The sequence below is a fragment of the Heteronotia binoei genome, chromosome 6 (assembly GCF_032191835.1).
Source record: "Heteronotia binoei isolate CCM8104 ecotype False Entrance Well chromosome 6, APGP_CSIRO_Hbin_v1, whole genome shotgun sequence".
Lineage (NCBI taxonomy): Eukaryota > Metazoa > Chordata > Lepidosauria > Squamata > Gekkonidae > Heteronotia > Heteronotia binoei.
The window spans coordinates 59,749,626-59,766,073 of NC_083228.1; the positions used below are offsets into that span (position 1 = coordinate 59,749,626).

At 40.2% G+C, this 16,448-nt stretch overlaps 1 protein-coding gene across 1 annotated transcript in view; it reads left to right on the top strand.

The window, feature by feature from the left end:
* Nucleotides 1–16,448, top strand: part of PDZD8 (PDZ domain containing 8) — a 76,660-nt gene that overhangs the window by 26,750 nt on the left and 33,462 nt on the right. The window contains exons 2-3 of the mRNA XM_060241546.1: nt 2,542–2,664; nt 6,429–6,531. Coding sequence (XP_060097529.1) covers nt 2,542–2,664; nt 6,429–6,531 — 226 coding nt within the window. The remainder of the gene's footprint in view (nt 1–2,541; nt 2,665–6,428; nt 6,532–16,448) is intronic.

The window sequence follows — 16,448 nt, forward strand, 5'->3', positions numbered from 1 at the left end:
TACATAGAACAAAAATTCTGTAACACTTATCTGTGGTGTTAATATAGCCATGTTATGATACCATAGTTGTTTGTCTGGCACAATTGTCCAGAATGCTGTTAACCAATAATGCATAGAGGGCAGGCTCCTCCCCCTCAGCCATCATATCCATATACTTTGGGTGTGTGCATGCTGTATTCTTGCCTCTCCAGCTGGCCATCTCAATGTTGTGGCCCTGGCTGAGTTTCTGACAACCAGGGCTGCCAGTTGATGCCATCCTTAGATGCCTTCTTCCTCTTCAGCCTTGCCTTAAACTGTCAGGAGCCATCTTTGCTGCAGCATTCCCAGGCAGTTGCCTGCTTTTCTGCCTTCTGTGTTGAATGGTGCTATGGCTTTGGTGTGTGTGGGGGGGAGGGGGGGGAGATCCTGCTTGGCATTGATGCTGTTGTCATGGCATTCCCAACAGGGTGGGTTTGGTCTCTTTGGATTCTTCTGAGTGAGCAGGGAAAGCGGACAGAGTACTGAACTTGAGTATCTGGCACACTTGATTAACTGGCAACCTCCATTCCCTCTTAGAGCCATATAACAAAGCTTTTACTGTTCCTAAAATAGGGGGAAACCATTTGCTAATATTTTCTAGTGTATTTGGAAGGCTCATATGTTCTTACATGAATTATTTCAGAGTGAAAAATTAGTTTTCACAATGCTCAGAAGTATTTTGACATTCAGTATTAATCTTGCAGTTTTACACTTTGAAAGTATAATTTCTTTTAGGAAGGATGAAGGATAGTGATAATTAGATCCAGTAGATCTAATTGTTGATGTAGTCAGTGGAATTCCTAATTAAATGCTGGTATTAAACTGATTATATGGGTTTGATCTAGCAACAGTCAGTGACCCACATAGCCAAGGCAGAATGAAACTTTTCATGCTTGTTACTGGATGCTAAATGTGACAGAAAATATTTTAATTTTGAATTGAATGGGGGGGGTATGTGTGAGGTGCTTGAAGGCACAAAGTAGAAATTCTGATAGTGATCTAGGTGTCTGACTCCCTCTGTACCAGTGCAGCACTTCGCAGGCAGAGGGCACTGCTGATCTGATAACTGCTAGTCTGGAAATGAGAGGGTGTAGTGCAGCTTTCAGTACAATGAGATCATATAGAAGGAATGATAAGGTCCTATCTGACATTACACAATTTTCTTCTGTGGCTTGACTCCTTGGCAACTCATCATTTAATGTGGTAGGAGCTGCTGTATGTTGCCTGAAAGCCAACTAGAATCTACTGAATTGCCAGTCTTAAGAGTATGCAGGAAGCTATTTGAATAAAAGAATATTGGTAATAGAGTCATATTCACTTGCACAGTCTGAGCTACAGATTGATTTTTAGCTGCAACAGAATGACTTCTTGCTGCAACTAAAGTAGATCTAATGCCTAGCCATAAAACTAATGTTATTCAGTTTCTTAACATAACTGATGATACAATTATGCAAGCAGTTCAGTTGACCTTAAGATGCCACACGAGGTATCTGTGACCCCCTACCCCACTGCTGCCAGAATTATGTATGTATTCTGTTAAGTTCCACCTGTAGTATATATAAGCTCTGTAGACTTCAAGACTGCAGTCACTGTGTGTGTTTTCATGATGGATGCATATTCTGTTAGTCATATTGTTGGAAAGATTTTATCATTTTCAAGGTCTCCTTTTTTTGCCTTTTATAATTTCCATTGTGAAGCCTGTGTACTATATCAGAATACGTGCATCTTCCCTTTTGTCATGTGGGTAGCTGTGAACTTCTCCCAGGTGTACCAATAGCTTTACTGATAATAAGCATCAAGCAAGGCTTTTTCCCCCCTGTATGCGGTGTCATGAAAAAGAGAAGACCATCTTAAATTCATAAACAGGGAGGGCTTTTTTCTGGGGGAATGTGGCAGAACAGAGTTCCAGAACATTTTTATGGAAACAAAATTCTCAAAAAAAAATTTAAAAGTTCATGGGAGGAGCACATATTTCTCCTTCATTTCCTTCTTGAGAATTCCAGCACCTCTTTTTCCAAGAAAAAAAAGCTCTGCAAACAAGTTATAGTTATGTACAGTAACTAAAGAAACTTTTGTGTATAATCTTCCCTTTTAAAAAGGGAAACCATCTTGCATTCAGGGTTGCCTTCCATCTGAGTAAATATTAAATAGAGTTGATGGATGTCAAGTGGAGTCTTTATCCTTCCATAGTTTTCTCCATGTATTCTCTTTTTCCTTGGATAAGAAAGGCACCAGGAACTGCTGCTAAAATCTCCTCTGGTTGAGAGGCTAGAAATAATTGATAATGGTGAACATTTATGCTGCAGTATACTTTAGAGCTGACTGTAAAATGAGACTATCAGAGGAGAAAATGGAAATAAAGTTGGAAAGACAATCCTTATTTCTTTCCTTACCCTGCTCACCATTGTGAATTATTGTATGTCTTTACTTGAGGTTATAATGGTTTCCTCTCAGCTGCAACTGCATATTGAATACTAACAGAAATACAGTACTAATAATGTGATTTGTACTTCTTTTAACTAGATTCAAGCCATTCTTTCCATTTCAAGTTGTGCCACGAGAAGAGTATAGAGACCGTAATCTCAGTATACAAAATTTCTCACTGACGGAAGGCCGACTGAAAGTTTCCTTAATAGAATGTTCAAGGTATGTCTGCACTTCTGGTTTTAGTGTCTTGTTAAATATTTCTTTTAAACTATTTTTTTCGCTTTGTGCTATCTTGTTGTATATGGAAGGGCTTTAGCAATTTATATTTGTTTCTCATTCTGCTTTAATATCCTGTCAAATTTCAGGGCAAAACAAGAACATAATTTTCTGTTTTACTGCTGTTTAAAATAGTTTGGAATTAGAAAGAAATCACTTTGGAAACAAAATCATTACAATTTACAACTGTCAAGAAAACTGATAAGTGTGGTTCAGATTTAAAATGTGTTATCAATGAAGCTATGGCTGAGGAATCCGCCTTTGTTATTGTGAGCTCAAAAGAAGAAGTATAATTTATTGTGTGTGATTCTTGCGTATTAGAAGTTTTAATACTGATGTGTATTCAATGAGATCTTACCCAGCAGTAGGCCTGAGTCCAAGAGCACCCTGAAACGAAAAACCTATTACTTCAAGGGGAATGCAGCCTCATTCAAAACAGATGACACCTTAACTTCTGGGTCAGATCTTCTGTTTACCAGTTGCATTTCCATCTTGTTAGGATTAAAATTTAGATTATGTATAATTAATGTTATCTTGCATCTCAGTTGGGAAATATCCCATATTTCCCCCATTTAGTCATTCAGATCCAGTTGCTTCAAAAACCAAGACTGGTATGCACAAACTGTGATTCCAGGATATTTAAAAGGAGCACAGCCAAAGGCATTCTAGAGTTATATATTCTTGGAGCTTGTCTGGATGCAACACACACTCTGTATATTGATTAAACCTTAGCCATGGTTTCAAAATATAATTCTGAAATACTACCTCAGAGATGGATCATTTCTTTCTCTTTAAAGATCCCATTGGAAGTCAGAAGGCAAAAAGCTTTCTTCAATGAGATTCAGTACTTCTGCATATGAGAAAATATTCTCCATGATAGTAACCAATAATTGCCAGAGTTTTCAAAGTACCCCTGGCATAATATTGTAGGATATGAAGAATCTCTGGTTTTAAATACACATGAGCACTAAAACAATGTAACCCATGTGATATATTGCAATCCTAAATATATTTAGACTAAAGTTCAAAATGTTCAGGTAGTATCAAAGATTTCAGGTAGTATGTTTGTTTCCATATCTGGGATATCTGCTTTAAATCCAATATTTTTTATGATTGATTTACATAGAGATTTTGTGGCCTTTATCCAGCCACATAGTCAAGAGAATGTAAGAGAGAAGGAGTTGGTAATTTCCACTAATTGAGCTCTTAAGTGGGAGGGAAGTCATTCAGAAAGTGGTTAGGTCATGCCTCTGCTTACTCACTGCTATGCAGATTTCTTGTATTGCATGGCTCCTATTGGAGGGACCTAGGCTGACCCTCTCCAGTTTTGTATAGTCCTGTGCTCAGTAGGTCACTAGAGCTCCAGCTCCAGGCAAACTATTACAAAACCCCAAAAAACAGAGTGAAAAGAGGGAAGAAGACTGCAAAGTCCTCCCCACCCCACACACCACAGCCAGCTGCTCTTCCCAGAAGGAAGTTTAAAAAAAAACTTGGACCATGCTAGCCACTGATCCAGGTGCTGCAGAAATAAAGATAGCCACAAGGAAGAGGCCTCCCTGCCATAGGAGGCTTCAGATGGAGAAGCAGCATACGAGGCAAGCTTAGCTGAGGCGATCCAGGATCCCAGTCCTCTTATGGAGCCTCCATAAAGTTCTATGTGTTCTAACTGAGCCTCTGTTTGAACCACTAAAATCAGTGGAATTGCAGTTCCTGTCATGGAAGGTGGCCTTCCTTGTGGCCATAACTTCGGCACGGGGGGGCAGTCTCCAAGCTGGCAGCACTTTCATCTAGAAAGGAGCTATGCATATTCAAAAAAGAGTCTGTGACAATAAGAATGGACCCATCATTCATTCCCAAAGTCAACTCCTGGTCCAAAAGAAACCAATCACACGCTCCTGCCCGAAACCTAAGCAGCCGAGGGAGAAACAGTGGCACAAGGTATATGTCCGCAGAGCCTTGTGCATATACCTGAACAGGATGGCACCCTTCAGACAGACAGACACCTTGTTCATCGCCCAGTACACTCCAAATCAAGGGAAGAAGGCGTCCAAGACCACTGTGGTATATTGGGTCAAGCAGTGCATCATTAAGGCCTATGAAGTACAAGGCCTGCCAATCCCAGGTCCATAGTTTTTCATGATCCACACAGTCAAGGGCTTTGTTGTAATTTGTGAAAAACAAGCTAATTTTCTATTAAAATTTTCATGTAAGCTCCAGTAATCAATGTAAATTTGCAGTATGAGCTCTATTGCCTCTACGTTTTCTGAATCCAGTTTGAATATTTCTCATTTTGTATATGGTAACAGTCTTTGTTGTAAGATTTTGAGTATCGCTTTACTTGTGTAAGAAATTAATGTGATGACATTTCCTTTTTTTGGAATCAGAATGTAAACTGAGTGTTTCTAGTCTGTGTGCCATTATTTTATCATATTTGTTGACATGTTATGATTTTGAACTCACATTTCTGTGGCTTGAAATATCCTGTCTACTTTTGGTGATTTTTTTCCGCTCCCAATTGTTTTGAGTACAGCTTTTACTTTACTTTCTAAAATTGCAGGTTCTTCTTCAAAGAATTCTTTTGGAAAGGAATCTGTCATCCTTTCATCTCTTCTTTATAGTTCTTCAGTATAGGGTACTATTCCCATCTTTTCTTTATTTTGTCGTGTTCAGTTGCCTTATTTCTATGTTGAGCTTTCAGCAACCTAACTGTGCTGTGAATTTCCCCTTGATTTCTTGGGTCTTGTGGGTCAGATTTTTTGTTCTTTTTTTTTGTTCTGTTGTTGTTTTTTACACTGTTATAATAATAATTCTCTTTGTCTTTATGTGCCAATCACTGGAATGGTGCATTTAGACTTCTGATTCAGTCACCTTTAGTTTTGCATCTCATCTCTTTACCAATGTTAAGAGTTTCATTACTCATTAATCAAGGCTTTTTATTTCTTTTATCTACAGGAATAATCTTTACACATTCTTCCTTAATATCTCTGGTTTCAACCCATAGTTCTTATAGTCCCTGTTCACTTGAACTTAGTAATACAAATCTGTTCTTTACATGATCTTTAAACACTTCAGAAATGTTGTGTTGGTTGCAGACTGTGAGTGGGGGAAGAAGAGAAGCTTGCAGTGCCCAGCCATTCCATGTATTCCTAGGGTCAGAGTATTTTATATTTTTTAGTTTATATTTTTAGTTTCTGCTATGATCTTTGTGCTTTTTCTTGATGTTTTATTTTTTTAAAATTGCATTGCCAAATCCCGCTATTCCTCCACGTCTCCATTTTAGGCAGTCATCTTTTAAGCGACAGAAGGTTTGGGAGGTGTCAGTTATCACAGACTATTAAATAAACAAAATATAGCAAGAGTTTTGTTTTTGTAAGCAGGTATGTATTTTAAGTTAAAAATAATCTTTTTATTGTGTTCATGTCCTTTACAAAGTTTATGTCTACAATACCTGACTTTACATTTCATGAAACATGTGGCCTGGCCCAACAAAGTTCCACTAATGTCAGATCCAGCCCTCAAAACAAAAGAGTTCGACACCCCTGCATTAAGGTGTGCATCCAATTAAAAATGCTATCCAATTATATATAATGTATTCACCCCATGCTGTTTTTTCACCCTTTTCAGTATGAGGGGGGGTATATGTATAATAATAGTAATTTTACATTCAGTATGCCTAACTTAATGCTAGTAATATTTCTGTATTTCAGATTGCTTATTTTTGGATCTTATCAAAGGGAAACAACAGTTCATTGTACATTTGAACTTAGCAGCAATGTCTGGGAAGAAAAAGAAAGAACTTCCATCAAGATGGTAAATTGGATATACTATTTTGCATTACTGTTACATGCTGGACTTGTTTTCTCTACAGCTTAAGATCTTCAGCATATTTTTGAAGTACACAATTTCAATTATAAGGTATATTTTTACCTAAAACCAAATTTCAGTGTTCCACAATTTTTTTTGTGATAGCAATAGTCATTGTGTTCCACAGAACCCAGATACTCAGATTCTGAAATAATGCTTTCAGATGTGCAAGAATTTGTCTTTTGAGTAGATTCACTGCTCCTCTTTCACATATTGAATTATACCAGTTCATAGTCATGATACCTGTGCAGTCCCACATGGGTTCTGCAAGTGTATTTATTTTATTTTTATTTAGTGGATTTTTATTCCACCCTATCCTGTGAACAGGCTCAGGGTAGATCACAACAGAAGCATGATACAGTAGTTAAAATAATTAAATAATTAAAACAATTAAAAACAGTCTGATTTCAGAGCAAGAGACAAATTAATTACTATAGTTTCAAAGCTGGCGCTGATGGGCTAATCGGGCCGCCTAAAGATGAAGTACTGTCCCAACTACATACAGGTTTTAGAAGCTGTAAAAAAGCAGAGGGCATTCCCCTCACTTGGCTGTTCTCCCACCTATTTCATTGTGAAAAGGAGCAGGTGGGAGCACCCTTCCTTTAGTTCCTCAAAACCACTGCTGGAGAGAGGTTGTTTTTAAAAATTTAAAGAATTCTGTTTACTTTCTCCTTCTGAGGTGTACAGAATGCAGGTTTTTCTTCAAGCTGAATATTTTCCAAGACAATTAAAAAAAAGAACAAAGCCACCAAATAAGAGCTAAAAACCGGTAGAAATTCATCACTCTGATGACCATACACTTTGCTTGTTTTGCCTTTGGGAGAAATACAATGTATCCATGTGCTCCATTTGGAGTTTACTCCAAAAACAGCATGAGCAAAGGCTTGCCAGACCTTGAGGCACTATGGGAAAAAGCCTGGTCTGGCAAGCTGTCCTGGCTTAGCACTTCTCCAGACTTCTGAGAAGCAGGCATGCCCTTTATCCATTATGAGACCTGTTTATCCATTGTGAGACAACTGTTTGATATCATCGTGCATCTTCAATTCCTGCTAAGACCTTACCTTTGGTTCCAACTACTTGCAGTGCTTCGGAGCTGCCTCAAGAGAAAGCATACCATAAACTTCTTGATAAGCTGTGCACTTGTTGACTCCTACTCCTTCTCAGCCCCAGGACATGACTCCAGATTAGACTACCCTTCATCCCATAAAGGAGGCTGTACCAGTTCCAAGGATGTCTTCACCTTTGGGAAACACTCCCATTTCAATGTGCTCTGCATCAGAAGTCAAGTTCCTTGAACCCAAGCTCACAACATTGATTACAGCCTCCTCTTCAGCTGCCCATTCACTGCTTCTGATAATCCTGCCGCAGCATTTGGATCAGACTGATTATTTATTTATGTAATTTATAGTCCACTATTTGCACTTTTTGCAAATTGCGCAGTCAATACAATCAACAGGATAAGGTATTCGGTAAACAATACAACAGGATTAGGGCTATAGAACCAGTCAGACAACTGAAGCAAAGCATAAGTCTTATGATGACACGTTAAATGATACAAAAATTACATAGTAGGATCCAAATTTAATTAAACTAAACACAATCCCTAATAGTTTATCTAAGTAACTTGTGAATCATTTAGTACAATGCAACTCTGTTGCCTGCATGGAGAAGTTTTCTTTAATAGGTTGCTCTTTTGATGACAAATTAGCTGGGTCTATAGCATCAACCTGACGAACGAACCCCAGATTTTCACAAGCTGCCCTACCCAAAATTGGGAGAGATGGTGTATCAGTTATATAAAACAATAACTTAACTGTTTCCTTTCCAAGACAATTGTCCCAAGAGGCTTTATTCTTGTCCCACTATAGGCCACAAGCATTATATCACTCTTAGCCAAAGTTTTCTGACCAGGCAACTCTTTAAATATCTTCAATGGCACATTCACTTCAGCTCCCATGTCCAACTTAAGTCTTACTGCACACCCTCTTAAAATTATAGTGGTGTGCCACCCTAGTGCCTGAGCTGTAACAGAATCCTTGACATTTTGAGACAACACTCCAATGAACAAGCCATGTACATCTACATCATGATCTTGATGCCTCTGTTAAGCTCTGTTATCACTTATAACATTCAAACAGAATTTGGCATAGTGGCCCTTTTCTCCACACCTAAAGCAGACTTTTCCAAAAGCTAAACAGCTTCAAAGTTTATGTGCACTACCACACCGAACACATCTTTTTTTTCTTATGCAGTCCTGAATAGCCTCTGCTCCTGCCTTCTCATGTGCAAAAACCTGAACACAAGTTCCAGGGAAGTCCTTATCAGCAGCTGATACTTCACTGAGTCGTTTTGATGACATAGACATAGCTTGTAGTTGTGTTGTTATCATTGTAGCCAACTGACAAATCACAACTACCTTCTCGAGAGTAAGGCAGTTGACTTTCTCAGGTGCTGTCTTGGACTCCTCCTTAGCAAAGGTTTCCTACCCCAAGAAAAGATCTTGGCAATTTAGCTGGGAATTCTTTGGTTGTACATTTCCATTCAGAGACTTCAGGGCCTCACTGCTTCTACTGTGGCCATGGTCCCCTTTGCAAGTTTGTGAATGCTACAGTTTTGGCTCCTGAGGGTGTTGAGTGCTTTCTGCTATTTCCAGTCCAGATGGCTAATCCTTTCATGGGTTATATTCCATTCTCTCTGCTGGTAGACACTTAAAAGCAGTCTTCTAATAGGGCTGCTTTTCAGTCCTCCTCTCTAAAGTTTACCGTAAATCATAGAAGCCCCAAGCATTTTAACCTTTCTTCATAGGGAAAGTGTTCCAACCCTTTAATCATTCTAGTTGCCCTTTTTCCAATGCTATAATATCCTTTTTGAGGTGCGATAACCAGAATTGCACACAGTATTCCAAAAGACCGCACCATCCCTTTGGAGTGCCTCACATTCCTCTCTGGTTCTCACCACCCTGAACAATTAAGTGTCATCTGCAAACTTGGCCACTTCACTGCTCACTCCCAACTCCAAATCATTAATGAACAATTTAAAGAGCATGGGACCCAGTACTGAGCCCTGCGGCACCCCACTGTTTACCGTCCTCCACTGCAAAGACTGCCCATTTATACTCACTCTCTGCTTCCTATTAATTAGCCAGTTTTTGATCCACAAGAGGGCCTGTCTCCATGACTCTCGAGCTTTCTAAGGAGCCTTTGATGAGGTACGTTATCAAAAGCTTTCTGGAAGTCAAGGTAAACAACATCTATCGGGTCCCATTTGTCCACATGTTTGTTCACCCCCTCAAAGAAATGTAACAGGTTAGTGAGGCAAGATCTTCCTTTACAGAACCCATGCTGAGTCTTTCTCAATAACCCATGTTCATCATTGTGCCTACTCATTCTGTCCTTGATAATGGTTTCTACCAACTTTCCCGGTATTGAAGTCAGACTGACTGGCCTGTAATTTCCCGGTTCTCCTCTGGAACCCTTTTTAAAGATGGGGGTGACATTTGCTACCTTTCAGTCCTCAGGAACGGAGGCAGATATCAATTAAAGATTACATTTTTGTCAGAAGATCCACAAGTTCAGCTTTGAGTTGTTTCAGAACTCTTGGATGTATGCCATCCAGACCTGGTGACTTGCTAGTTTTTAATTCGCCTATCAGTTGTAGGACCTCCTCTTTTGTCACCTCAATCTGACTCAGGTCTTTCAACACCCCTTCCAAAATTAGTGGTTCTGGAGCAGGCAAACACTTCTCGTCTTCCACAGTGAAGACGGAGGGAAAAAATGCATTCAGCTTCTCAGCCATTTCCCTATCCTCCTTCAGTAATCCTTTTACCCCTTGGTCATCCAAGGGCCCCACTGCCTCCCTGGCTGGTTTCCTGCTTCTAATATATTTGAGGAAATTTTTATTGTTGGTCTTTGTTTTTTGCAATATGCTCCTCATAGTCCCTTTTTGCCTGCCTGATCACAATCTTGCATTTGGTTTGCCACAGCCTGTGTTCCCTTTTATTAATCTCACTTGGACTAGCTTTCCACCGCTTAAAGGAGTCCTTCTTACCTTTTACAGCTTCCATTACTTTGTTTGTTAACCATGAAGGCCTTTTTCTTATACCTGTTTGTGCCTTTCCTAACTTGTGGTATATATTTTATCTGAGCTTCTAGGATTGTAGTTTTAAATAGCCTCCAAGCTTCCCCAAGGGTTTTGACTGTATTTACCTTTCCTTTCAGTTTCCTCTTCACATGCCTCCTCATCTCAGAGAATTTACCGTTTTTAAAGTTAAATGTGGTTGTGCTGGTCTTTTGGGGCAACTTTGTATTTATGCAGATGGTGAAATCAATAACGTTATGGTCACTGCTCCCAAGCGGTGCGATCACTTTTACATTTCTCACCAAGTCTTGGGCATTACTTAGGACCAAATCCAGGATCGCCCCACTCCTGGTAGGTTCTGAGACCGTCTGCTCCATAGCACAGTCATTGAGAGCATCAAGAAGCTCAATCTCTTTCTCTCGACCAGAACACATATTGACCCAATCAATCTGCGGGTAGTTAAAATCACCTATTACGACACAGTTTTTACGTTAAACCACTATCTTTAATCCTTCCATTATATTATAATCATCCTCTATTTTTTGATTTGGTGGGCGATAACAAACTCCCATAGTTAAATTTCCTTTTGGGCCCTCTATTTCGACCCATAGCATTTCTAGAAAGGAATCTAATTCTCTGACCTCAGTCTTACTGGACCGTATACCCTCTGTGACATACAGAGCCACCCCACCTCCAACCCTTCCCTCCCTATCCTTCCAATATAACTTCTGTCCAGGAATCACCGTGTTCCACTGATTCTCCTCATTCCACCAAATTTCTGAAATTCATACAATGTGTATGTTTTTCCCCAACACTAAACATTTCAACTCACCAATTTTACTTCAAACTCTTCTAGCATTTGCATACAAACATCTATAATTCCCCAGGCAAGCTAAGCCCGCAACCTTCCTCCTGCCGCTTCTAGACTTTGGCAGACAGTCCATACTGTTTGTCACCATCTCAGTGGACAACTTTGATCCATTACCCAGTAGAAAAGTAACAGCTAACCCTTCATCTCTTTGAGATGAGTCCTCCTGAACCAGAGACATTTCATCTCCTGTCAGCTTTCCCCCTAGATTTAGTTTAAAAACTGCTCTGCCACCTTTTTGATTTTAAGCGCCAGCAGCCTGGTTCCATCTGGGGACAAGTGGAGACCGTCTCTTTTGTACAGCTCCCTCTTGTTCCAGAAAGCATCCCAGTGCCTAACAAACTTAAACCCTTACTTCTTATACCATCATCTCATCCACACATTGAGACTTCTAATTTGTGCCTGTCTCTCCTGCCCTACACATGAAACGGGTAGCACTTCTGCATTTCCCCACATCGTTGGTGCCAACATGCACCACAACAACTGGCTTCTCCCCAGCACTGTCTATCAGCCTATCTAGAACACACATAATGTTCACTCCCTTCTCAGGCAAGTCAACATATGGTCAGTACATGGGCTTGCCACCCAGCTGGCTACCTGCCGAAGGATCAAATCACCCACTACCAAGAGTCCCCCCCTTTCCCTGCCCAGGGATGGCTCCTTGGCGCGAAAGGATTCCCGCTCACCAACTGAAGAAGAGGTCCCTTCTGAGGGCGCATTATCCTCAGCACGGTGCCCTGTTCCCTCTCGACCCTCATGCTCCCTGGCAGCAACAGGGCTGCCACATTCAGAGTGGGGCTCATCTAATACGCCCCCGAGAGTCTTCCCCGAGTGGCTAACTGACTGTCTCTGCTTCTCCAGGTCAGTCACCTCGGCCTCAAGGGTGTGAACTCATTCCCTGAGGACCAGGAGCTCCTTGCATCAAGCACACATCCAAGACTTCTGTCCTATGGGCAGATAGTCATACATGTGACACTCAGCGCAAAACAATGGAAAGCCCCCACCCTCCTGCTGGCATTCTACCTTCATTAACTCTACAAGAAAAGGCTCAAACCTGTTTATTTCTTGTTCAGGACTCAAGGCATGCCACAAACTTTCAGCTCAGAACAAGTCTCTACGTTAATTGTTTCCCGTGCCCTCTTCTGCTATAAGCTCACATGAGTTGACTGTCCTTTACGCCTCAGTGTTCATTTGAGTATGACTCCATTGATGTAGATGCTACAAAATATGCAGCCATTAGAACAATGTTTCAGTCTATTTCTGCCTTCCATGACATGGTAAACAGCTTGGTATTCTGCCATGTGGGGATTGAACAAGTACCATGACAATTAAAACTTACTTGTAAGTGTTGCTCATGATCACCTGTGCAGCCAGACATCCCACATTTCTGCCCTGCTGCAAGTTCCTTTTTTCCTGCATATTTGTATTGGTACTTGTTTCCAGCGTCAGCTTTGGGGAACTGAGAAAAGGGGTGTTCCTCCCTCTCCTTTCCATGCTGAAAAAGGTGGGGAAACAGCATGGTGAGGACAGGAAAGGAGTGCTCTCTGCTTCTTTAGAGCTTCTAAAATCTCTTTGTGGTTGACCTGTGCTTACACAGAACTGTGACTGCACAGTTGACTACGTGATGAATAACAGTTACAGATATGTATAGCCATGTTTTCTGGTCCTTTATAAACCTATAGTCTTCATGGTCAGTTTGAAACTAAAACTGTTTCAAAAGCAAGTTCTTTTTTTTTTAATCTTACAAACTTCCTTAAGCTTTAAAACAGTACCTAAAATTAATAATTTTTATCATTGTATCTGGGTGTTTTTCCTACCAAGGCAATTTATCTCTCTAGTGAAGTAAGTGTTATTCCAGTTTGTCAGAGATGGCTGTATCTCTCAATCAAGACTGCTTCCCTTGATCGGTATCTTCAGTAAAACAACAGCAACAACAACAAATCCCTAATGGGCATTTTTGTACAGCGCTGGGATAAAAAAAGTACTCAAACTCCAATATCAGTAGTTTTGGGGGGTTGCTTGGGTCCCAAATTTCTTTTCTCTTTACAGAAAGAAAGGGCAGTAGCTATAATCCAGGAAAATTGTGTACTTATATTCAGGTGATAGTGTCCTAAAGGACAACTTGTAGAGGTGTTTCTCCATTTATTCTGCCCCAGAAGTGCAACTATACTGCTACTTGTGCTGGGTAGAAATTTATACCCATCACCAATAGCAATATATTTTAGTATTGGTATCTGAAATAACTATTTTAATTAGCTAAATGAAACCTGAGAAAATGTACCAGAATAGTATTATGAAACATTAACAAGGGTCGAGGAGTTCAAAGGATGGATGCTCTGTATTTATTCAACAATGCTCTTTTCTTCCTAAACATCATCCTTTGTACCTTATAGAATATTATATATTCTGAAATATTTTCTCACCAGAGTTCATTGCCTTTTACTTCTTGCAAATGCCTATTTTAGACTGTTGACTTACTATTCCTAGTTGCTTATCTATTTTAGTAACTTTATTACTAAAGTTATTAACTTACATGTTTAAAAACCATGGTGTCTCAATATCTTGGTATAAATAAAAGGCAAATGTTACTGCTTGCTAAAAACAGGGGTTTTTTAATATTTGATTTTTCCTCCCTTAATACAGCGACAAAATTTTAGTCCCATAGCTCTGTCAGTTTTCACTGGTTTAATCTATTGATTAGCAAAAATTTGCAAACCCTACTCTACTTGGGGGAAGCTTTTTTGGCACCACAGCTATTTTAGAATAAATTCTTTTTACTAGTTTTAGGGTTGCTGAGAGGGTAGCCCTGGGAGGACGAATTCTGGAGGACTTTCGTTGTCCTTCACAAGCCACTGTTAGTGTATGTGTTTGCACCCCTTTATGAGGGAGAAGAACCACAGACCTTGGTTTGGTCATTATCATTTAGCAGGGTTTGTGTCTATGCTTGTTCCCGCCCCCCATGACCCTGTTTTCCAAAAGTTACTGATCATGGGGAGGGAGCATATGCAAGGACACTTTCTCCACACATAATCAACATGTGGATGACCTAGTGATCATGGGAAAATGGAACTAGAGTGCTCATGCAAACTTTGCTTACCTCTGTGGTGAGTCAGCATACAGATGAATAATGTGTACAAGGCTATTGTGCTTAAGTAATAGGTTGGATCCAACGAACATTTCTGCTGTTTTAAAAAAGGGATTGCCTTGACCACACAAAGCAGCTGTGCTGGGAATCATGGGGCATATATGTACAAAATCTACATGTGATGGGAGCTGTAGTAAGAGGATAACTGGGCAAGTTTGAGCAAAACAAAAACTGGTTGAAGCAGCCCACAGTCTGTAGTCTCTTGACTGAGGGAAAGGAAGTAGTGAAGTGCGATCTTGGGTCTAAGATGGGAGTGGTGTAGCATGTATACTTTTCTGAGTTTCTTGGAAGAAGGGTAGGATATAATGTGAGGAATGGAACAGGAAAAAGAAGTATGATACACAAAGACACAATCAATTATTATCTTGTTATGTATTGTTTTGTTTGGGTCAAAGTGATGTGCCTTAGGGGCCCATGGTGGCACTTGGCAGCCCCGGTGGAATTTCAATCATTTTTTGACATTCAGGTTTTGTGTTGCTCTGCTCACATAGTCAAAATGATCAATTTATTCTTGTCTGAAAGAAGAATCCAATGAAATTTTAACATTTTGAACATGGAGATCCAGTGTGGTGTAGTGGTTATGAGTGGCAGACTGTAATCTGGAGGACTGGGTTTGATTTCCATATGAAGCATGCTGGGTGACCCTGGGCCAGTCACAGTTCTCTCAAAACTCTTTCAGCCCCACCTACCTCACAAAGTGACTGTTGTGGGGAGAGGAAGGGAAGGCAATTGAAAGCCGTTTGGAGACTCCTTGTGTAGAGAAAAAGGGGTATAAAAACCAACTCGTCTTCTAAATGTTTGTTTTCCCATTCTGGATAGTTACATATTTTAACAGCAGGTGGCAGCATTGCTATTCATATACATAGATTTCAGTGATCATGTTAGGAGTGCACTGCAGAAAATAAATGAAATCTGCTTTTAAACAAGTTAGTTTTCTACTTAGAATCTTTTCCTTTGATCACTATGCTGATACATCTACCATGTTTTTCAGTCTTAAATAAATAGAACACTTACTATAGAAAGTATTCCAATTTCAGGAGCAAGATAACAGGGTAGCCTATTTGCTCCCTCTGGGCAGGACACAAGGCAGGATTAAGACTTCCACTATTTCTTGTCTCTGAGAGAGACAGCATGTTTTTTGCATGAGCTAAAAGAAAGACACAAGAGAAATCCATTTTTCACTCCGTTTTATACCTCTTTAACAAATATGGATGTGACAGGTGAGCCGGACAGGTAAGCTGTTCTGTGAGTAGTGACCTGCTCACATGAGGAGATTATTAATGGGTTGCTCCTCTCCTCTACAGGGGGAAGGAAGTAAAACTTCCAGAGGCCCTCATCACACACACACACTGAACAGCACTTTCGGGTGGTACCTAGACTCAGAACATAAAGATACCATGTTGGGCCCAACTGAGTGTTGTCTGGTATTTGGACTAGGATCTAGGAGACCCAGGTTTGAGTCCCACTCTTGTCATGGAATCTCAAGGGGTGACTTTGGGCCAGTCACACACTCAGCCTAACCTACCTCACAAAAAATAATGTAAGCCACCATGGGTCCCCACTGGGAAGAAAAGTGAGGGTATAAGTGAGGCATAAATGAAGTTAATTAAGTCCCATCACAATTTCTAATTGCTGCAACTTTCCTGAAACGCAAAGCAGATGTCCTGCAACTTGCCCACAGTACCTTCTTGGCCAGGAGGGTGAATGGCTGCACTTATTCGTATTGTGTTATATAAAAAACAGATCTGCTTCAGCAGTAATGTTCATATTGAG